Source organism: Populus nigra, chromosome 1 (assembly GCF_951802175.1).
Source record: "Populus nigra chromosome 1, ddPopNigr1.1, whole genome shotgun sequence".
Lineage (NCBI taxonomy): Eukaryota > Viridiplantae > Streptophyta > Magnoliopsida > Malpighiales > Salicaceae > Populus > Populus nigra.
Genome location: NC_084852.1, coordinates 37,282,853 through 37,306,798, shown reverse-complemented (window position 1 = coordinate 37,306,798; position 23,946 = coordinate 37,282,853). Strand labels below are relative to the sequence as shown.

Genomic DNA, 23,946 nt, shown 5'->3' with positions numbered 1-23,946 from the left:
ATATTTTGATATTGCTTGGTGTGATATGATGTTGATGTGTGTCATGTTTAGTTTGGGAGGTCATGATAGTTTGATATAAGCATGGTGCATGATGGAAAAAAAATATGTATGCCCTAACCATTAAGATGAACAATTCGTTGTATTTATCATAGTTTATAATAAAAATAAGAAGTGAATAAGTAGTGCATGCCCTAATTCTTAATAGTAGATCATTTAGGGAATAAGATGATGTTAAGGTATATAAAAAGTACAGGATGTGTATAAATAATTTGCAAATTTGATGCTAGAAGAATTACCCCAGGGTTTGCCTTTCATGTGATTTTTCCAGCACCAAATTAACTTGGTTCTAAGTTTTAATCCCCCAAATAGACCAGCTTATAAACTTATCACTAAGGAAGTTGAAGAGTTGCAAAGACAGGTGATGGAGTTTCTAGATAAGAGGTACATTCAAGAAAGTATTAGTCCAAGTACAGTTCCATCTCTTTTAGTTTATAAAAACGATGGTTCATAACATATATGTGTGGATAGTCGAGTCATTAACCGGATCAGAGTAAAGTACAGGTTTTCGATACCATGGCTAAATGACATGTCAAATTAATTGGCGAGTTCCAATGTATTTTTGAAGATTGATCTTAAGAGTGGTTCCTGTTGTTCTAGGATTAAAGCAACAAAAACACCTAAGGGGTGAATTAGGTGTTTTACTAATAATAACAATTATTGTAATTAACTTAATTACACACATTTAACCAAAAATATAATTAATGTGGTTAAAGTAAAGAGCATAGGGATAGAGATTAGCAAACTTGGTTTTTAACGTGGTTCGGCAAGCCCACATCCACATCCACACCTCAAACACCAAACTGGCCTTGAGTATTGTATTTTTTACTAACCTTAACCAAAGACTACAGTCTTTTGTGAATCCTTACCAAGCCTTTTTTCATCACTTAAAGAAATACTCTCTTCAAGATTTTTCATCTTGGTGATATACCTCACTAATGACCAAAAATTATTCACTTAAACTCCTGAAGGATTACAATTTGTTTGAAATATAACAATACTTTCTCAAAAAGTAGATAATACAATTGAAGTTTATATCCTTATAGCTCACTTAATAACACTCCTCAAACACCAAACTGGTCTTGAGTATTGTATTCTTTACAAATTCAAGCCAAAGATTATAGTGTCCTTTGTGGATCCTCACCAAACCTTTTTTCATCACTTGAATAAACGATTGATTGATTCAACTTAAAATCTAATTTTTATAGTTTTAAGCCTAGTGAATCTTGAACTAACTAAATAAATATCAATCCTGTAATGCATGTAATGTGAAGTGTGTGAGTTTATTTTAATTTATACTATCAAGTTAGATATAAATATGTACATAATTTGCACTAAAATGAATCCTTAATAACTAAGTCTTCATTTGCTTTGCATCTTAGACATGTTCTTTATTTAATTCTTCATGCTTATTAATGATCTTCATATAAACTTGTTTTAACGTATTCTCAATTAAGCATATTATTAGTTCAATTTCATTTAATTGTTATCATCAAAATACATAAAATATTAATATATAACCCAAAGGTCAACAATTACAACCAGATAAAAATCAAGCTAAGAGATAAGTGAAAGACAACTTTTAAAACACAACATAAGTTATATGAATAGATGGTTATATCATTTTGTCTATCCAATGCTACCAGCACTTTTATAAGGTTCATTCATCAGGTATTGAAGCCATTTATGAGCGAATTCTTTATGGTTTATTTCAATAACATTCCGATTTAGTCTCACTCTATAGTCTTATTTAGAGCATCTATGAGCTATTTTTGACACTTTAAGACAAGAGCAATTGTTTGTGAACCATAAAAAGTCTAAGTTCTTCACCAACACTTTAGCTTTTCTAGGGTTTATTGTGTGTGTTGATGGTGTTCAGGCTGATTAATCCAAGATTTTTATAATTATAAAGTGGCCAACTTCAAAGAATGTTCATGATGTCTAACACTTTCATGTACTTGCATCCTTCTATAGGAGATTCATTAGAAACCTTAATTCCTTCATTGCACCTATATAAAGTGTTTCAATGGGTGTATCTTTTAATGGACATATAGAGATGAATCCAATTTTCAAATAGTTAAGCAAAAAATGACTAAAGCTTCTATTTTAGCACTTGTAGACTTTGAGAAACTATTTGAGGTAAACTATGATGCATTTAGGATAGGCATTAGAGGAGTCCTTTGCCAAGATTGAAGATTGATGGATAATTATCTTTTTCATTGAGAAGTTTGTCTATCTCAAAGAAAAACTACTCACGTATGATCTAAAGTATTATGCTATTGTTTAGAGTCGTAAACATTAACAAAATTACCTTTTATAAAAAGAGTTTATTTTAATCACTGATCATGAAGTTTTAAAGTATATAAATGGGTAATATAAGAGGTTTCATTTCTATAGGATTTGATGCTTTTCGATAACTATATTCGGGTGATTCATCATTCAAATACATTTTTACTGAGTTGATAGATAAAGATAAGTAAGATAACTTTATTCTGTGAATGATTATCTATTTTTTTTTACTTTTTAACTTTTTTAAAATATTAATATAAATGATAATTAGAAATAAAAGTATAGGACATATGAAAAATTGACAGAAACTCTCCCTATACAATTCCTTTATCCTTAACGTCTCCCTTAAGCTTTTACTATTGGACACAACTATTACTTCACTTTTTATAATGTATTACTACATTTTCTTTATCATTGTTGATGAGAAATCCCACAAATTTCAGGGTTTACGAATTGTTATTGAATTTCAAGAACTTGAACAAGTGGATTGTTTAATTACATAAATAACTAAGAAAAATTATGCTTTGATACCAACGTTGATGCGGGATAAAAGAGATTTAAAAGAAAAAATAAGAAGAAATAAAAAGTTAAGAAATAAAATCTATATAATTAAAATATCTAAATATTAACTATAAGGTTATTATGTTGGAAATTTTGTTTATTTAGATGTTTCAAAATATATGTATTAAAAAGGAAAATAATTGAATACCAAGTTTTACTATGATATTTAATTGAATTCACATATTTTATTCTTCTTAAAAATTGAATTCACATATTTTTATATATATTTAACTACATTAGGTTTTAATTTAAAAGGCAATGTAATAAATATAATAAAAATGTAGGAGTTGATATGATATTTAATGTATTTTCTTAATCTATATAAACAAATCCAATAAAACTCTCTTTATAGGAGAAATGATGGAGTATTATATATGTCTACAGTGATTTTTTCATTTAAGATTTTCCTTTTAAGATTCTTAATTATAAATGGACAAAATCTTGAGAACACATCTTAGATTTTACCTTTAATAGTAGTATTTTAAGCTATTAAGTAAGAGCCAAATCAAATATAATTTAAACTTTCCTAAGATATGATAATTCAATCTAAATTTAATAGATATTAAATCGATATAATATGAATAGATAAGTATTTTTTAAATAATTATTTAAAATAATAAATAATAATTATGATATAAATATTGTTAAACTTGAATCACAACTAAAATTCGATGAAATCTAATCTAAGATATATATTATATAAATATATTTGTAAAACATTTACATTTTTTCAATACAATATATATATATATATATTATTAAATAATAAATAATAGTAAATAATGAATATATAAATGAATACTCAAAATCTAATAAATAATATATAAATATTTATTTTTTTTACCCATTAAAGAATGGAAATTTGCATTTGCATCCCTTGCCAATACTACTAGTAGAGGTACATAATAGCAGTAACAAATGCTATTGGTTACCGTTGCTACTGTTTGAGGATATTTCAGAAATAACCTTTAATTTATATTATAGCTAGCAGTGACAGTAACAATGGCACGGCCATTAGCCTCCAATGAAATTATTTAAATAAATACCATCTGTAAAGTAAAACAACCTCTTCTGTATTTAAGAATATTTTTAATTAAAAATATATTAAAATAATATTTTTTTATTTTTTAAAATTTATTTTTAATATTTACATCAAAACAGTCTAAAAATACTTAAAAAAATTAATTTGAAATTAAAAAAAAAATTCATTTTTTTAAAAAAATATTTTTAAAACAAAAAAAAGGCTATAAGAATTTAAATATTTCAAAAATAACTGATTGGTACAATTCTCATTGATTAAAAATAAAAAGTATCATTAGTTTGGTAAAAATCAAAGCGGAAGTAAAAATCCTCCACCAAGTTAATTAATTGTAGTAAAAAAAACACTCATACCAGCTCTAGCTGTCTCCTTAAGAACATAACTAAGTTTGCTTTGCAGGCTGTCAAACAAATCTCTCCAATACATGTCTCTCGTTTTTTTCCCTCTACCTTCGTAACCAACCGAGATCACAGCAGAGAAATATTGACGTTTTCGCTCCATGCAATTATGTTCTGAATTTCTCCTGTCTTTACTCGCCTACACTGTGTTTTCAGATATTATATTCTCCAATCTCAGTTGCAATTTTATCAGGAATTATTTTATTTTATTTTTTGTCCACAAGAACTTTTCTTAATCTGTTGCTGTAAAAAGGGGTTTATATATATATATATAAAAAAAGAAAATGGCTTGATTGGTACTAGGATTGTATAATAAGCTTGTCAACACTGAAGGTATATCAGAGGAAACAAAAAGGCAAAGAACTTGGCAGTGCAATGGAGAAAAGGGAGCCTGCTATACAGAATGTTGGTGCTCCAGTAACTCCAGAAAAGCCCCCGCCTCTGTCAGCAAGGCCACAACCGGTCTATGTTAAAAGGTTCTCGGAACATGGTTCACAAAGTTTTCTGGGAAGAATCGCAGCAGAAGAGGCTCGAGATCCCATTTGTGCAGTTATTACTGCCGCGACTTCCACAAGCAAGAATGAGCATCCCAACAATAGCAAGTATTTGGAAACTGGTGCTGGTTTTCAGATAGATTTGAAAGAAAGCATCTATGACTGGAACGACAATTCTACCGCTTCTGTTCATGGTACTCAAATCTTCGGAGACTCAGGAGGTCTTTCCGAAGAGGGTTTTCAATCTGAAAACCATAATCTTTTGTCTATTCCAGACCTGGAGGAGAGTGATAGATACAGAGAAAAATGTTGTGTGCTTCCTTGTAAGTGATGTCAATTTTTTTTGTTTATATTATTATCTTGTCTGTGCACATGGAAGTAATTCTTTTCTTGAATTAGTTATTGTTCCTTTTCTGTTCTTCCTTTTGTTCTAGGAACTAGTGATAGTTTGACTAATAAAATATGTTGGATACAGTAGTAATTACCTCGTAAGAATTCTAAACAATCGGTATTTTCTTACCTGATGAATTGGTATGCAGATGGTAAAGAGCAAGATGCAGAACATGGTACAATCTCTCGTATGAATTATGAGAAGCTTGATCATATTGGGTGCTCAAAGCCAGTTGAGCAAGTTGCGATTTCGACTCCATTGCCAAAGAAAAGTGGCAGCAAAAGACCAAGAAATGGCATGGATCAGAACAAAAGGCCAGTGAAGAAACCCAAGAGGAAGAAACATAGAACGAAAGTAGCCGTTGAAGGTAAACCAAAACGAACTCCCAAAAAGATGCCAAAGCTTGCAACTCCGAAATGTATGCAAGAGACAAAGGAGAAGAGGAAGTGTGTTGAGAAAGATGCAACTCCGAAATGTATGCAAGACACAAAAGAGAAGAGGAGGTGTGTTAAGAAAGATGCAACTCCGAAATGCATGCAAGAGAAAAAGGAGAAGAGGAAGTATATTAAAAAAGCTCCTCCTCCTCTCAGAAATAGCCAAGAGAGTTCAGTGAGAGAGCATCATAAGGAAGTTGCTGAAATTCCAAAGATGGAAAATCTGCCAGTTGATGAAAACAAGATGGCTATGGTTAGTAATGTCAACCGTGATTTGAAAGATGACAATAAAGATTCGACTATGCAGCCTGACATGGATAACAATAGTGGATCAATGGTTTTGTTGAGTGATGATAAATTGGGGTTCAAGTCAAATGAAAATGAACTAAGATGGAACGTTCGTGCAATGAGGTCTGCAGGAAAATTTTGGCCGAAACCTGGTTGTCAATATAATTCATTACAGGCTTATAGAAGGGTATTTAGAGTAGACTCCTGTCTCGGCAATAGCAGAGAGGTTGGGCCTAATGTTCCTAAAAGATGCATGAAAAAAATGATCAAGAGGAGGCGTAAATTGAACCTGTTCAGCTCTTTATGGTCGTCTCACTTTAGTTGCCATGAAAGAAAGAAGAGATCTAAGGTGTTTACTCCAAGAGTCGATCTCACTTCTCTCAATGCAAGATTCGCAGAGAAAGAGAAGGATTTAGTGACAGCTCCTCGGGATCATATAACCGACAAATTAAAGGGAGAAAACCGCGAAACTCTAGCAGAGGGATGCATTGAGGAAGGGCTTTGTCTTAAACAAGCTCTAACCAATGAAGTTAATGGAGTTCAAATAGTCTGTGAGGCTAAAGCACCAAGCTGCTCTGAGATGAGACCCTCTGCTGCAAAATCAAAGTTTGAAGATGGCAAAAGCAAACAACAGTCCCGGAAAAAGAAGATCCGAATCACCGACAAATCAATAAAATGTACGTTTGCTTCCCTCTACTAAAATCTTTGTTGCGATGCTAGTGTAAATTGTTTACCTTATTTTCTAGCATTCATTTTAACTTTTTTAAAATCTTTTTTTTTTCTGTGATGTGTTGTTTATATCTGATGACAGTTACTATCCCAAATATATTCGAAGTGGATAAGAGCATTGGGGTTTTGGGCCATCTTAAGAACTTATAAAATTCTGTGCCAGTGGAAAATCTGTCATCAACTAGAATTGATTGGAGGTTATGGACAAAGAAAAACAATTTTCTTGTAGAGGGAACTAGCTAAATAATGTGCAAAAAATGCTGAGCATTTCTAATTGTGAGAGGGAATGGAAGGATAATAAGAGAAACTAGAGCCAAGACATCATGAAACTAGTGTAGAGACTGTCGGTTGATAGTTTTGATTAGTAATTAACTTCTGACCTTTCTTCGCAAGTGTCAAGAGTAATGGTCGGACTCTTAGTTGAAGAAACCTACAACGATCTTGCTTTTATACTGATCTAAGTTAACTCTATTAAGCAGCTCTAGGAATCAAGCAGCAAGAGATAAAATTACAAGCCAAGGAACTTGTAACTCCTGGGGTACTACTTCCTAATAATACGTTTTCTAGCTTCCTTTGCTCAACATCGAATGTAACTAGTATTTATGCATTCACTTTCCATCAAACAAAAACAGAGTAAAAATCTTCTAAATTTTCCAGTGATCACAGTTTTTTCTCAAAATATACGTAGGGTATATTCATGTGGGTGAATTTGATTCTTTTTTCTTCAATGTATTTCTGTTTTATTTTGTTCAACTGGTGAAAGCAGCACAAATTGGCAGCTCGGCAATACATGCTTCTTCATCCACTCCCATCCCACTAGCAGTACTTTCTCAATTCTGAAAGATTTACAGAAGCTTTACATGGCTTTCGCAAGTTCTTTTATTAAACTTTATCGTCTAGATGTGGAAGTGACGATGGGTAAAAATATTTTGCAGCTGGACCGAAACTTTTCGATGACGAAAGTGGGATTCTTCTTAAGACAGTTAAGCATGCTGTAATGGATAAACTTGGTGATCTACTGCGGAATTCAAGCATCAATGACAATAAGAGTGAAAAAAGGGGTCCTGGCAGACCAAAAAGTAAACCGGAACATGTAGTTGACGGACAGAATGCTTTAATTCCCTATTGGGGTCGTGGAAGAGCAAGACATGAAGTTGATCTGGATCCAGAGTCATTGAGAAGGTGGAACCAACTAATGAAAATAGATAGTGGAGAGGGTGAAGAAGAGGATGGAAAAAGTAAAGAATGGTGGCAAAGAGAAAAAATAACTTTCAATGGACGAATAGATGCGTTTACTTCTCGGTCGCATCAGTTTCTAGGTACTTTTCTTGCTGACTACCATTGCTTTACATCTTTTGATTGAGAATTGTTTGAGGCACTTTCTTCTCTGGAAATAACAGTTCAACATGCCATACCTTTACTTTCTTGTTTTTTCTTAGCATAGCCATCCCATTATTTATTTGGGAAATTGAAGAAATTCGTCATCTAATCTGAACATCCGTTGCCTTCTTGGTATGTATATGTCGATAATCTATTGAATTTGGACTAGCTGATCGCCTTATCCCTAGCTAATGAATCCTGAATTTGATGAACAATCTGAGAATGTGCCGTCATCTCTATACTTGACAATATTGTTAATTTTCCCTCCTAGTTGTCTTTTGAGTTTTTAACAGACACATCAAGAACCTAAGTTAATAAATCAGTGCTGTTTTTGCAATTTTTAAGAAAAACACTTCGAAAGGAACTTTCAATTCCTTAGTCATAGCTTATATATCTGTATTAAATTTAGAAAGATACATTTAACTAAAGGAGACAATACATGCTTCACAGGTGATAGGAGATTCAGACAGTGGAAAGGTTCTGTTGTGGACTCAGTGGTAGGAGTTTTCCTAACCCAAAATGTGTCAGACCACCTATCAAGGTACAAAATAAAAGTTATCCGGCTTTTGTTTTCTCATGGAATGTTGCTCATTGAGAAACAATACACAATTAATGAAGGGAACTTTGTGTAACTTGTTGCTATGGTTGACAGTGCTGCATACATGTCACTTGTTGAAAATTTTCCAGTTCAGTCAACGAGTAATCAACAAGCGTCGATGACCATAGATGGCCAAAAATCAATTGAGAGCAGCATGACATGCATTGGAGCAACTTATGATGCAGATGGAAACCGATATTTTGTCACAGAAGTACCTGAACCAGATATGAATCACGGGTCCAAAGATTTACCAGCCGAAAAGGATACGTGCTTGCTTCAAGAAGAGGAGCAAGGACAGAATGGTGTTGTGAGATCAGAATCTGAACCAGATATGAATCGTGGACCCAAAGATTTACCCGCCGAAAGGGCTATATGCTTGCTCCAGGAAGAGGTGCATAGACAGAATGGTATTGTGAGATCAGAACCTGAACCAGATATGAATCTTGTGTCTCAATATTTACTTGTTGAAAATCCTATGTGCTTGCCTCGTGAAGTGGTGCGAAGACAGCCTCAAAATTTACCAACCGAGCAGCCTATATGTTTGCCTCGTGAAGTGGTGAAAAGACAGAGCGGGAATGAAACTGAAAAGAAAAACAGAAGCCCGAATAGGAAAACAGCTTCTAAGGAGACTAAAAAGACAATTCCGAGAGGGAAGAATAAAATTGTTAAAGATGTGGTACTTAGAAGGAGGAACTGGGAGAGTTTAGGAAAGATCTATTCTAGACCAAGAAGCAAGGATCAGATGGATTCGGTGGATTGGGAGGCAGTAAGACAAGCAGAAACCAGCAAAGTTGCCAGCATCATCGAAGGACGTGGTCAGCAAACTATTATTGCGGGAAGAATCAAGGTTTTGGAATTTGCTACATGTTCTATACTTTCTAGTCAGAATTTATCATCTCTTAACTCGGTTATTTTCTTCTGAATATAACAATAACCCCATCATTTTACAGCAATTTCTGGATCGAGTTGTTGACATGCATAAAAGCATAGATCTCGAATGGTTACGATATGCTCCACCTGATGATGTGAAGTGAGTCCACATATAAGAAACTCATCCACGACGGATACGACTTACTTTCTTCTCAAATCTTCCAACTTTCTTCACTACCTTGTCTTCTACTTACAGGGATTACCTGTTGGAGTTCATGGGATTGGGCTTGAAAAGCGTTGAATGTGTACGACTTTTGTCTCTTCAACAGGTTGCCTTTCCGGTAAGTCACAAAATCAATGCAGCAATTACTTGTTTACCAATTAAACTTGCCTATAAACGCAACAATTTCTTTATTTCTTTGACAAGGTTGATGTAAATGTTGCTCGGATAGCGGTTCGCTTAGGATGGGTTCCCCTGAAAGCACTCCCTGGAAGCCTTCAGTTCCACCTTATAGAAGAGTAAGTACTATACACCGATTAGCTTCGCAGCTGATATTTTCGGAGTTCAAATGAAATGAGATATTGTTTTGGTGCAGGTTTCCGATATTGGACACCATTCAGAAATACCTTTGGCCCCGACTATGCGAGCTTGACCATAGAACACTGTAATCCTCAAATTTCCATTTGAACTATTTGTTTCACATCTTTGCATTCCATTCGATTATGAGCTGCTTTTTCGTGGTAACCAAGAAACAATTACTGACTCCATATGCTTGCCGAAGCAGCTATGAACTGCACTATCAGATGATAACCTTTGGAAAGGTCTGTCATCACACTATATTTCTAGTTTTGTTTTTAAAATTTTGATTCTAATCTAGAAAAGGTAATGGTAACAATGCGACTTGAAATTTATGCAGGTATTCTGCACAAAGGAAAACCCAAGGTGCCATGCTTGTCCATTGAAAGCAGAATGCAGACATCATGCTAGTGCACAAGCAAGGTTTGAAACGCATCTCTTCAATTCTCGTTATTAAATCTTACTACAGAAAATATTAAAAATCTCGACACCTTTAGATTCTTTTTTACTGATGGTTTGTTATTCGCATAAAATCTAACATAAGAAATTGATTGCAGTGCTGTCAATCTTTCCCTACCAGGACCGTCAAAGAAAAGTGTGGACCAATCAATTGTTACCAGCAAGCCTAGTAGAAATTCTAGTTCACTTAGAAACAATTGTGATGTCGAAAATCCAATGTCAGTTACCCTTTTAGATGCCAACAGAACTACAGAATCTGGTCGAGATGTTCACACTTGCAAACCCACAGTTGAAGAGCCAAAATCACCACAACAAGAAGAGGACATTGAAGATTTTTCATGGGATGGATGTATTGAAGATGAAGAGATCCCCACTATCAAACTCAATCGTGAAGAGTTCAACCCAGATGGGAAAAAGTCTCCATACAGCAATTCTATGTCGCAAGCTTTAGTTTCTGTGGGGACTCCTCCATTGTCAGCACCTAAAATGAAGCGTGTGACCTCTTTGCGGACTGAACATCAAGTGTAAGTAGAAATTTCTTTTTCATGTCCATAAATTAGTATAATCTCTCTATCAACACAAGTAGATTTAATCTTATATGAATTGATTTTTTACTCTAATGTAGGTATGAACTTCCAGATAATCATGAGATTTTGGTTGGGGTGAGTTATAGTTCCCTGACACTATCGATGTAATAAATTAATGTACCTGCTTGCTTTAACGCGATTTCTGACTGTACTCTAAATCATACAGCTAGACAAACGGGAAAGGGATGATTCAGTACCTTACCTTCTCGCTATATGGCAACCAGGTACACTATTATGATATAATACTGGAAGGAAGGCTGGTTTAACCAAGTCGTCCAACAATAGCATCACATGCAATATTGCAAAACATTCAGAATATTTTTAAAAGTTGAAGTAAATGATGGATTTACTTGGTAATTTTCTAGTTCTCTTGATTCATTCTTGCTAAATGAGAATATTTAATTAAACCTGAGGCAATGCTTCATGCCAGGTGAAACTCCGAATTCAAGCCAGCAACCTGAGAAATTATGCAGCTCGCAAGGATCACACCTCTGTGAACAGAAAACATGTTTTGCTTGTGAAGGTATTCGAGAACAACAAGCTGGTATAGTTCGTGGAACGATTTTGGTAAGCGAAAACTGTGTTTATGTTCATGTTGTTATTGTCAGAATAATCAAGTCGATTGTGTAATGAACTAATGCAAAATAACATATGCGCAGATACCATGCAGGACAGCTCTGAAGGGAAGCTTTCCACTCAATGGCACATATTTTCAAGTTAACGAGGTGAGTACATTCAAAGGGAAAAAAAAGAGGAAAGAGAGAGTTCCAGTTGTAGGTATTTGCAGCCATAAGCTAGCGTTTAACATCAAGTTATTACTCTGAAAAAAAGTATATTTACCACCACGCAGGTATTTGCTGATCACAAATCTAGTTATGGCCCCATTATTGTTCCCAGAGAATTGCTATGGAACCTCGTAAAGAGGACTTTATATGTTGGCTCGTCAACAAAATCAATATTTAGAGGTAAATGACTCTCCTTTTATTACAAAATGAGAAATAAAATACATAGATCACACAACTGACAGATAACATTTGGTTCTACAACAGATTTGTCATTAAAGGAGATTCACCAAAACTTTTGGACAGGTATGGATTCATATCCCAAATCATTGATAAATTAAACTAGGCACTACGTACTGTCCCAGAAAAAAATATTGCTAGAATTATGTTTTTTTAAAAAAATATATATATTCTCAGGTTTTACTTGTGTGAAAGCATTCGAGCGAGGAACAGGTGCTCCAAAACCTCTTGCAAGGAGATTCCACTGTTCAGCAAGCAAGATGGAGAAGGAAGGAAGGAAAAAATCAGGTGCTGTAAGAGATGATGCTAAAGCAATCACGCTAAAGAATGCCTTATAGTTTGAACCAATATTTGCATTCGTTCTCTTATTCTAGTTGAAACTTGAACATGATCCGTTTGTTTTCCAAAAATATTATATAGTTTGTCGCAACAAGAGCATGCATGTCTGAAAAAAAACCAGAAAACATACAACTTTAGATTGTAAGCATGACTAAAAACATATAAAGATACTGGCATTAAAGATACTGGCATTAATTATTTATAATCTAAAGCGTTAGGGTGAATACTGTACATCTCGTTATGTTTTATTATAAACACGTTGCTTATATTTTTTTTTTTTTGGTTTTTCTATAAATTTAAAAAAAATATATGTGAAATGAATATTGTGCAGCTATATTGTTCATCTTTTTATATTTTACTATAAACAATATTGTTTATTTTTATTAAGTTTGCTATAAATTTAGGAGGAAAAAAATATAAACTCGGTTGAATTTATAATTCAGATTTATTTTAAATAAACTAAAATATGTGGGGGTAAATACTTTGCAGACATAATATTTATCTTTTTATATTTTACTATGAATAATATGAATAATATTGTTCATTATTTTCTAAAAGATTTTACTATAAATTTAAAAGAAAACATATGAGATGAATATTGTGCCGCACTCCCCCTCATGTTTTACCTTAAAATTTGGATAATTCATTTCATTTAAACACGAGTTCTCTATCTCTCGTCGCTTATCAGCAGAGAACCATGCTACCCTGCAGAGAAAAAATCATTTCACAGCCAGATGACCATCTTATTCAAGCCTCCAAACTTCTATGAATGCCAGTTGGGTTTGTAGGCCGACTTAACAAGTTATTTGAAATCCAAAGAATCTGTAGCAGCTAGATGGTGCCGAGTTACATCCAACTAGAAGGGTCGACGAATGGATTTTTACTAACCTTTTGGATTATGATTGCTATAAAACATCAGGTCCATCTGACCCAGAATTCCCTTACACTGCCACAATTTATGCCGAAGCATTCACTTTCAGCTACCATGGATCAAAACTGTTGCAAGAAAAAGCTTCAGCTTTGTAAGGCCAACCAAGGGCATTGGTTTTCAGATGCCCTAAGCACTTGAAAACTTGAGGTAGATATCAATCAATTCCAGCCCACTTCCTGAATGCCTTGACACACTCAAGGCTCTTTCTTTGAGCCTCAGTGCTTGCCTCCGATGCTTTTAAACTCCAACATAGATTCTTATGAAGCTTCAAGAAGTCATCTTTAAACATCCACTTGTCACGATGCATATTACACTCTTTCATATAACCACTGACCTCCATTGCTCTCTCAAAATAAGCTCCTCGGATAAAATCCAGTGGCAAAACCTCATAGAGATCCCTACTTTCCTCTAAGTCCTTGCTACCAGTGTTGCTCTTGATACCCCAGAAGGAAAAGCCTTCTCTTCCTCTCTCATTTCTCGAACTAAAAAGTCGATCAGATCTAATTTACTAGAGGAAGATGACGCATTATTTGCTGCTTCTGAAAGACAAAGCAGTGGCAACAATCTCATCGGACAAATTTATAACAAAACCAGCCTTCTTCATTTATCATAGTAGTGCCTTGGCTTTTTTGAACATCTCTCTACTGTAATATGCAGTTAAGAGTGCCATATGTTGGGTAAAGCCTGTGAGATCCCCAGCTGCATCCATGTCGTTCAAGATGTCATGAACCATTTCCATCCAACCTAAGTGAATGCAAGAATCAATCAACATCAGAACATAAACTGGACTGGCTGAATGCATGAAATTCCTGTTGAATGCAAAGTAGAAGCTTTGAAAGCTCAGAAGTTCTCCCATGTCTTCTGTATCCATTGACAAGCTTTGCCAGGGCTCTGTTACTAAGGAGAAGTTCTCCACTCCAAAACATTACAAGCTCTTGATTATGCATATCTAAAATGAGCTCTGCAGCAGAGTCAATGTCATCAAACTTTAACTGTAATTCAACAAACTATCATAAAGGAGCACACACTCTATCAACTTTATCCTTCAATTTCTTGATCCCATCCCTCTGCCCATTCATTTCATGGATCTGGGCAACAATAATGGCGAGTGTGCGTTGGAAATAACACCTGTTTGTGACATCAAATCAACTATTTCTTGGCCTTTCAGAGATGATTTGAACCTCACACAACATCAAGAACTAGATTGAATGCCATTGCATCAGGTTTTACCACTTTAGGATGAACACTTCTTTTAGAACCTAAAGGTAGAAAACCATCACACATCTGAACCAAGAAATTTGACACCAGACATGTCCCAATCTCCATCTTCACCGTATGTGAAACCACTGACCATAATATATGCAACGGGGGCATATTCTCCCTCTCTAGAATCACCCTTAGAATCATAGAGGTAGGAACAGGCATATGTGCTCTAGCTAAGGAGAGTGGGATCTTTGTCAGGACTGGAACTGAATCAAATCCGTTTTTCCTTTCAATGTTAGGAAGACCAGATCACATGCTTCTTAAAACCAGTGAGGGTCAGATGAGTAGGAAACTAGAGAAATTAACCTACTGACCTTGGAACCCATAGGAAATTAAAGCCATGTAGATTCTTGAAGTCAATAGATGTTATCCAAGCTTCATCTACTTGATGATCCTGCAATGCAACTTCAAGCTTTCTCAAAAGAACAACATTAGAGGAACCTCGTTAACATATCCTCTCATCAGGCTGACTATCACTGCCACTGGAAAGACGCTGTTTAGCCACAAGCTGATACTGTTCACAAAATACACCTAATTACCGAAATATTCCAAAGATTTTCTGGGAAGAAAATCCTTTACTGTAATCTGCAATCAAGGTAGTCTTCTGAACAGCTGACGGCACAAAGACCCCACGCATAGCTGTTCATGAACCCTGGATGCAATGGAATTTTTCTTGACAATATTAGTGCCATGAATACACCATCAGAGCTGTAATGGAATTTTATGGTAGTCGGTGTTGGTTGTCAAATGGATTCATCTAGTGGCATTGCTGTGATCTTAAATACATTGTGGGTTTATTATATTACGCCTTTATCCATTAATTTGTAATAAGGTTTCCTTGTCTATATGAACCTTGAGCTTCACGATACCAGAAAGAAAACAGAGTCATTTGCACCTGTGCATGCATTATAACGCGTGGTGTCTGTGGAATAATGTAAGGCTTATTTACCGGCACTTCCAGGTCAAAAGATTGTTTCTTGGCAATGTGCCTGCTTCACGGGATAATTTCCATGTCAAAGTGCACCTTGAGAAGTTTTCATTTTTTAATGCGTAAATAATCCTAACCATGCCGAATGACAGTAGAAAGTACAAATGCATGGTTTCCACTATGCCAAATGATATTCCTAACCTTCATGTGTATAAAAGAAAAACGTAAGGAAGCTTTGCGAAGGGATCCACTGAGAGCTGCAACTTTGATCACAGAATTTTCTGCCACTGTCGCCATTTTTGCCTGCACAAAATCTGTTTCTTTTTTTTATATAACTTGCCAGTAATGAGATCGAAGAATGTAAACGTGCAATGTCATCTCTAAAGGGATTTTTTTTTATTACACTTTGCCACTTCTTGGTATGATTATGGATTGCCTCTTCGGTCAATGGTTCAATAACCTATACGATTCCCTTGAAAAAAAATAACAATAACAATAATAATTTGAGCCTACAAAATAAAAGGTTAAAATTTCAAAACTTGACGTAATTCAGCCGCTGCATTTAGCTATATTAAGGTAATAAACTTGGCACAATCCCATTCAAATCTAGTAAAAGCTCTACTAAGGTTGGACAAGGTTGGACAAATTAGAAAAACACATTTGCTTGAGGCCTCGATCGAGGGTCAGAGTATCAATCTTCTTACTAGTTAAAGCTTTAATAAAACTCAATTCTATGACAATCTTATTCAAGAAATGAAAAGGTAATTAATAAATAGTTTTTTTGTTTACGACTATGGAAGTTATTTACGCATTCCTACAATGTTTTTGCAAGGGACCAATTGGCTAGCCTTATCTACACTTTTCCTCGCCATCCTACTGAATGAATTTCTTATGGTTACATGGACAAAAAAATTTAGTGATAGCCACAATCAAACAAAAGAGAACTGTGATGCAACTCTAATAACTGCTGCAGAGTTTTAACTCGCTACAGCATGGATTAGAGAAATAATGCCTTTGCAGTTGAGATGAGAACCACAAAAACTAATTTCACTCGTCAATGTGGAAAGATTGCAACTCAAACAGACACACTTCTCTTTTTTTTCAAAAATCAAGCGCTTGTGTTTCAATCTAATTGCAGTGACATCCTATGCTACTTCTCTTCTCCCTCTATGAAGCAATCTCATCCACCTCAGAATTAAAAACAAAACTTGGGAACGTTGTTGAGATATCCCTGCATTGATTTCAGGCAAGAAAAAAAAAACTGAATAATTGAAAGAAGAATTCGATAACAAACTGCAAATTATAAATATGGGACTAAGAGACGTTTTATTTTATACCTCAAGTAGGGGAGGGTCATTATCTTTAACAAGGATGGATTTCTACAGACAAATGTTTCCCACTCAGACTTGTCTATCTTCCCATCTTTGTCTACATCAGCGTCCAAGAAAGTCTGTCCAATAATAAATAAAAACTCGGTCACGAGTTTCTTGGAAACTGAAAAATAAAAGAAATACTCGAATATTGAGACAAACAGAAAAAACCATGTCATCATGCACTGAACATCCGCCTGATGGCTCAATAGTTCAACGAGGCATAAAAACCATTTTGCTTTATGGTAGGTCTAACAAGTGTGGACCACCCAGAACAAACCATTCCCTAGAGAGATTATTATCAGGGTCTAAGTTTTCCAGTTTCTTGGTCTATCATAATTTGTCTGCAGCTTAAACTGTTCAATTGCTCCTGGATGATTAAATGAGAAAATCAAATCATAAATGTTATATACTATTTCGCTACTACATGGCAGTGCTGGATCTCAACCTATACAGATGAACAGGTGGTTGATCCTGAATTGGTGTAGTGCTAAAAGAAAAGAAATCAGTGCACTTAAAAGAGACATGTAAAATCCAAAGTATTTCTGATGGATAAAATAATTCACCTTATCGAGAATTATCTCAACCGTCTCATCAGCTAACTTCATTTCCGATTCACAGAGAAGTGCAATCAACATTTGCTTAACCTGTCAAACAATTACAAACAATCAGCAGGCCAGCAGATAGTTTCAACAAAAGGATAATCAAATGAAAGAAATGAGTCTGGAAGATGTGTTGCGCTTTCTCTTCAATAAGCTTTTCAATTCTAACAATTATGTAACTTAATGATCTTGAAAGACCAGCTAAGCAAGCCGTAGAGAAATCTGATCGAATTATTAAAAGAATGCCATAGGCAGATGACAAAAAAACTATTTAGAATCAGAAGAATGAAAGAGATATTGAATTCATACTGAGAAACCAAATTTTAGTCATCTGTGATCTTTTAAGCTACAGTTAGTACCATCAGCTGGTGAAAATGATAGTTTCCAACAACATTAAAGGAAATTAATTATCATTTATTTGAGTTGTCTATCATACAAGGAGACTACAACCTCCAAATTGATGGGGAAAATCGAATACAAATATATGATATAAACTTCTCAGATACGCCAAACCACAAAGTGGAGCTAAATGATTTGCAGTGACCCCAAAGGGCATTTCTATTTTGTATGGAAAGCTGTTGAGCCTCTTTTATTCCTTCAGATATGGAGACAAAAGTGGCAGGTAAAAGAAAAGCACAAGGGGTGTAACGCAGCCAGAGACCATCTTTGCATAGGGGTTCTGTTTAACACCCGCCGGGGGGGGGGGGGGGGGGGGGGGTGTTTGTTCTCTCTCAGTCCACAAGCAAAACTAAGAATTCTAAATCACATTCATAAAATTAAAAAATATATATAATCATACCTCTTGGCGCTCAATGAATCCCGTGTTATCAAGATCATATAGTTTGAATGAGACTGCACAAGAAATTCCAAACAGTAGAAGTCAGCAGACAGCAAAATGAAATGAAGCGGATTATGCAGAATACAATGACAACTCCAGTTTATGCAATTGAAGATCATCACATAATATATATTCAACTTACAATCTATCTTGACTTCTTGTGAGGCATTGGGATGGAAGACATTGAGTGATCTAACAAAATCACTGAAATCAATGACTCCCTTGTGCTTTACATCAAACATGTCAAAAATCTGCGTGCAAAGTTGTTTGGATGTTAAAACCAATCCAACTGAATGGAATGTGACCAGAACAGTGTTTATAATGCTGGTTATGAAAAAAATACAAATCTTACATGGTGTTTCTAACTTGATGCAATGATTTATTGATTCTTCTTATAGTCTTATTATTAATTTAGAGAAAAAAGAAATAGTTCGCTCCGTATAGAATTTCAGGACAGATCCATGTTCAAAATTATTCAATTAAGATAACAATAACTATAGTGCAGGTCAGGAAAAAAAATGATTTTTTTAAACATTACAAAGGGCTCTTTCTCTGCTCAAATGTTTTTTCTTCTCAATAAAAGAGAGTAGAAAAGGTAAGATGAATACCCTATCTGCAAAGAGATTCTCTTTCTTTCTGTTCTTGAAAAGGGCCAACTGAAACTCTTCCTGCATATACAGAAACAGCGATTAACCATATATGGTTGAAAAAAGAAAACAATTTATATAAGAGATTTGTCGCCAAAAATCATAAAGATCACTATCATCAGTGTGGGCACCATCGTGATCAGCTTTAAAATCCAACATGCTACTACTATCTGTGAGCAACTGAAGCATTAATCAGTGCATAACATCCTCTAGGTTAAACAGTTCCCCGTACTTATGTCTTCAAATGAGCTTCACGTCACACAATGTGAGCAGAAATGGAACCCAATTTCAGAAAATCCGTTTCTTGAATGATATTAAATATCTAACACTAAATTCCTCCTCTTCTTTTTTTGCCATGAAAACATAGTTTTTCAACAGCAATTCTAAACTTTAATTGGAACTATCCAATTCGAAACAACAGCATTCAGGGGTAGCACAAACACAGACTGCCACGTAAAGAAACTCTAAAAGAAGATGCACAAAAATGCACCATCAATGCTGAAGAGAAAAATTTTAAACCAAAAAAAAAAAAAAAAAAGAGTACCGACACATGAGGAAAAAACGAGTATGTTTTTTTTAAAAAAAAAAAAAAACCATTAATGATACCTTGCTTATTAACCCATCGTCAACCACAGAACTGCTAATGCTCTTGTATAATTCAAAAAGCGCTTCAACTTCACTCACACTAACTGCAGAATTAAAAAAATGGCATACAGATCAAAGACTATCACAAAAAAAAAGAGCAAGAAAAGGAGCGTGTACAGATATGTGAATGCATAGGTACAATCGCACACGGACACAAGGAAATGAAGGCATGCTAACTTCAGACACTGAAATTTCATACCTATTACTTTCAAGAAATAAAAAGTAATGGTTTCAAATACAGCTATAGTTTCAAAAAACATTGGAAAATTATATAATAAAAGAACCCTAATTCGACATAATTCCTCTTTAAGATTTCTTTTCCTTTTTAGGCTAGACAGTTTATCTTTAGGCCTCTCCAAAACAAAAGAAAGTTCCCTCAATATCCAAAAAAAAAAGGCTTAACATGTCACAATAAACCAATTAGAGCTGAACTGTTTTTATGTTGAAGGAACTTGAGAAACCCGAAAAATTGATTTAGAACCATGAGTTTGCAACCCCATGAATGGAAAGATTAAAGAACTAGAACAGCAACTTACAAGCTGTTTGAGAGGCAAGGGCAACAGGATCCTCATGTCCAGGGAACTGTCTTGGTGCTTTGGAACTAAAACAGCCCATTTACTGGCAGAAGAGAGGAGGCAGGGCAGCAGCCAATTACTAGACTTTTAAAGCCTAGCCTTCACTGACTACAATTCATCACCAAAATCATCTTCTTTTTTCTTTAACCTTGCCAATTTCAAAACCCAAAAGATCAACACCCACACAAAACAAAACACAAATAGTAATGCAAATAACTCCCTCAGCAAAAAAAAAAAAATCCCATTTTTCATTTTACTTGATAAACAATAACATGAAAAGAAGAAGAAGAAGACGACGAACTCAGCGCGATAAATTCTGTTTTTCAATTACTTCCAACCAACAGATCATTACAAATGCTTGATTGAATATTAAATAAAAAGGAAAAACTTCTAGATTTTACTAACAATCAACAAAACTGTTTGATTGAATATATATGTGTGTAAATATATATATATATATATGAAGTTAAGCGTTAGCTTTCACTGGCTGCAATTCAATACCTACAAAACACAATTAACGTCGCAAGAAATAATTTGTCGTATCAAAAGAAACCACAAGCACAAGAAACCCACATAAATCGAACAGAGAGAACAAAATATCAAAATTACAATGATAGAAAATAAGAGAAGCAATCGGGCATGGTTAATAAAAAGGGGCAGAGAAGAGAGACTTACCACAGCAAGGAGGAAAAAGAAAAGGAAGAAATCTTGGGAAGGGAGGTCGAAGCGTTCGGAGAATGGGCGAGAAAGGGACCCCAAAAGAAGGAGGAGAGGGGGAAGAGAGACAAAAAAATAAGAAAAAGCAAAGCTGAACGGAAAACTAAAGAAAGAGGGGGAGAGAGTTTGTAGGTGTGGCCATCTGTGTTCCTCACTATATAGAGACCGTGATCACACGGCTATTATTTACTTTCTCTTCTCTTCTGATCACGTAACCCGCCCTCAATTTTCCACGCTCTTTTTTTATTATTTATTGTTTCTGGCTTCAGAAAAGGATTGGAAACGGGCACGACGCCACGAAACAAATAGGCACGTGAAGAGTACGTGGCAGGGAGGAGAGTGGGTGAAGGAATTTGGTAGTTGGAAGTTTGGAATCATACCTTATTAAAAACTTGGAAGGAAAGAAACTGCATTTTTTTTTATTCCATATTTATCCTTATTTTACTATGTTTTTTTAGAATTTTATAATACTGGTAAAGTAACTAATCCCGTACTATTAGTTATTTTCTATATTTATTTTAAAAGATACAGAAAAATAAAACTCATGTTATATTAAAAAAATAAAAATATTTCTAAGATTTTTCAAACGAAACTCGCAAATATTTTCTATATTTATTTTTGTTATGAATTTATTATATAGGATGCATGCACATGCTATGATCTCCTTTTGAAAAGAAGAATGTATGATTTCATATTATATTTATTATTATGATAATGGTTGTTTTTAAAGTATTTTTTTGGTTAGAAAATACATTTAAATAATATTTTTATTTTTTAAAATTTATTTTAATATTAACATTAGAATAACTTAAAAATATAAAAAAAATAAAAAAATTTGGAAGCTACATTCCCAAACAACAAGCTCTTAATATTCCCTTAACAAACAGTTTCTTTTACTTTTAACTATTGTTTTATAGTTATTACAGTTACAATTATAATCATAATCAGAGTGACATTGACATCAAGGCAGCAGAGCCTCAGTTATTCTTTGTCACTGTAATTTTAGTTGTTTTTTAAAATATTTTTTATATTAAAATAATATTTTTTTAATTTTTTAAAATTATTTTTTAGATTAGCACATCAAAACGATCCAAAACATATAAAAAAATTAACTTTTAATTAAAAAAACAATTTTAATTTATGAAACGTCGGTTATACCATGTCAATCATTGTAACAGTGACTGTAGTTGTATCTATAAGCTTAAAACCATCGGTAAAAATAGGAATGGAGCTTTTTTCTATGAATGCCTAGCATTTAACCTACCACAACATGTATAGGCACATTTAAGTTTTATTTCTATATAAGGTGTTTTAGATGCCTCTTCTAGGCTAACATTACTATATAATACGGTCATACACGGATCATAAAATTGAATGCTCGTCATATCAATGTCCATTTTTCTTCCATGATTTTTTTTCTTTTTTTTTTTTGCAGGTGGTCTCCTCTCTCCCAAAAACAAATATATATATATATATATATATATATATATATATATATATATATATATATAAGAGTGGTGTGAATGATCCATATGGAGGAAAATGTCATTTTTATTCTGAAAATTTGAAACGGATATTGGGATGTTCGACTGCGTACAAAATATATTAAAATAGTATTTTTAAAAAAATTATTTTTAAAATTAACATATTAAAATGATTTAAAAATATAAAAAATAATAATTTTAAACAAAACAGTTGGGTAATAGTCTGTGTTTGACTTGGAGAATTAAATGCAAATCTTCTGCTAGCATTTTAAACTTGAAAACCGATTATTTTTTACCTTTTGGACGTTTATACGGCTTAGGTTACATCAGTACTAAAAGTAATTAGAAGATAATGGTAGAATAATGAGGTATCAGTTTTTTCCTTAATCCACGGACGGATAACTGTTCCACGTGTATTTTACAGCGATGAGACTTAGAAATCCTCTCCGAGCACTGATCACATGCCCTTGGTTTTGTTCTTTTCGAATGCACATGAAAGCTCTGCTCTGTCCAGTGTCCATGCATTATTATGTTTTGTACTGGGTAAAGATTGTATTTTTCAAAAAAAACATTTTTTATTTTTAAAAATTTATTTTTGATATTAACATATAAAAATAATCTAAAATAATTAATTTTAAACCAATAGTATTTTAACTAGAATATTAAACATCTCCTGAGTTCATGAACACAACTACATGTGAAAAAAGGTTTTCAAAAAGGTGTAAACTTCGCTTATAGTATGGAATAAAAATCTTTTGAAAAATTTTAAGAAATGTAGTTTAATTGATCAGGTTCTAGTTTTGTTCTCTAGAGGTCATCATTTCGAGTCCTACAAACCTTAAGGTTACTGGAGATTTACATGGTCGTTAACTTCAGGGCTCGTGAAATTAATTAGGGTACACGTAAATTAGTCTGAAAATCTACATTAATAAAAAAAAAAAACTTTTGAGAAACCAAGGAGTATCGTCCTAAATTTTCACGACCATATATTTCTCAGTTTGTCAATTACCATTCCTACAATTATGGGGTGGCATCAATTCATGCTCGGTTAGGCTTTTTTTATATAAAAAAACAAAACAAAAATATATAAACTAATTCTTTCCTGGTCGGTCTTAAACAAATCATAATCACAGCCTTCACATTTTGATTTATTAGGGACAATTTGGCAGTCACATGAAATGATCGGAACAGACCTCATTGGTAAAAAAACAAATAAGGTCAATGTGAAATAACACATGTTCTTAAAATGTAAGGCAAAGCCGTAAACACAATTGTTTGAACTCGAACAGACTCTAAATACTTTCTTTTTTCGGGTGTTGAGGGGTAAAAAATAACAAGCAAAATTCTTCAGGAAAAAAAAAAAAAAAAAAAAAAAACACCATCAGGATCTGCATGAATGACCCGAGGATGAGGATATACTAATTCCTGAGTCCT

At 33.9% G+C, this 23,946-nt stretch overlaps 3 protein-coding genes and 1 long non-coding RNA gene across 5 annotated transcripts; 2 read left to right on the top strand and 2 right to left on the bottom strand.

The window, feature by feature from the left end:
• Positions 1-4,719: 4,719 nt before the first annotated feature.
• LOC133681708 (transcriptional activator DEMETER-like) lies at positions 4,720-12,736 on the top strand. Its single transcript, XM_062104819.1, has 19 exons — positions 4,720-5,161; positions 5,378-6,628; positions 7,616-7,999; positions 8,511-8,601; positions 8,713-9,505; positions 9,609-9,688; positions 9,785-9,869; positions 9,956-10,047; positions 10,125-10,193; positions 10,257-10,350; positions 10,446-10,528; positions 10,663-11,088; positions 11,190-11,226; positions 11,318-11,375; positions 11,582-11,718; positions 11,811-11,876; positions 12,002-12,116; positions 12,201-12,239; positions 12,351-12,736. The coding sequence occupies exons 1-19, from the start codon at positions 4,720-4,722 to the stop codon at positions 12,509-12,511; spliced, it is 4,503 nt and encodes a 1,500-aa protein (XP_061960803.1). The 3' UTR covers positions 12,512-12,736.
• On the top strand, positions 9,961-10,349 carry LOC133684127 (uncharacterized). Its single transcript, XR_009837654.1, has 3 exons — positions 9,961-10,047; positions 10,125-10,193; positions 10,314-10,349. It is a non-coding gene; the product is annotated as an uncharacterized LOC133684127 (long non-coding RNA).
• Positions 12,737-13,597: 861 nt separating the features above from the next.
• On the bottom strand, positions 13,598-15,931 carry LOC133681697 (pentatricopeptide repeat-containing protein At4g17616). Its single transcript, XM_062104808.1, is given in 9 exon segments — positions 13,598-13,925; positions 14,079-14,187; positions 14,264-14,435; positions 14,466-14,548; positions 14,551-14,634; positions 14,637-14,915; positions 14,918-15,041; positions 15,044-15,220; positions 15,836-15,931. Coding segments are annotated over 9 exon segments (1,452 nt in total).
• A 653-nt stretch (positions 15,932-16,584) lies between these two features.
• On the bottom strand, positions 16,585-21,177 carry LOC133689368 (calcineurin B-like protein 9). Of its 2 annotated transcripts, XM_062109208.1 has the most exons (9): positions 20,987-21,177; positions 20,273-20,459; positions 19,698-19,780; positions 19,053-19,112; positions 18,587-18,695; positions 18,406-18,458; positions 17,571-17,651; positions 16,972-17,084; positions 16,585-16,865 (listed from the first exon to the last, which is right to left on the bottom strand). In XM_062109208.1, the coding sequence occupies exons 2-9, from the start codon at positions 20,349-20,351 to the stop codon at positions 16,802-16,804; spliced, it is 642 nt and encodes a 213-aa protein (XP_061965192.1). In that variant the 5' UTR covers positions 20,352-20,459; positions 20,987-21,177; the 3' UTR covers positions 16,585-16,801. The 2 variants fall into 2 exon arrangements, with proteins under 2 accessions (XP_061965192.1, XP_061965198.1); XM_062109214.1 differs by lacking the exons at positions 19,698-19,780; positions 20,987-21,177.
• Between the last annotated feature and the right edge of the window lie 2,769 nt (positions 21,178-23,946).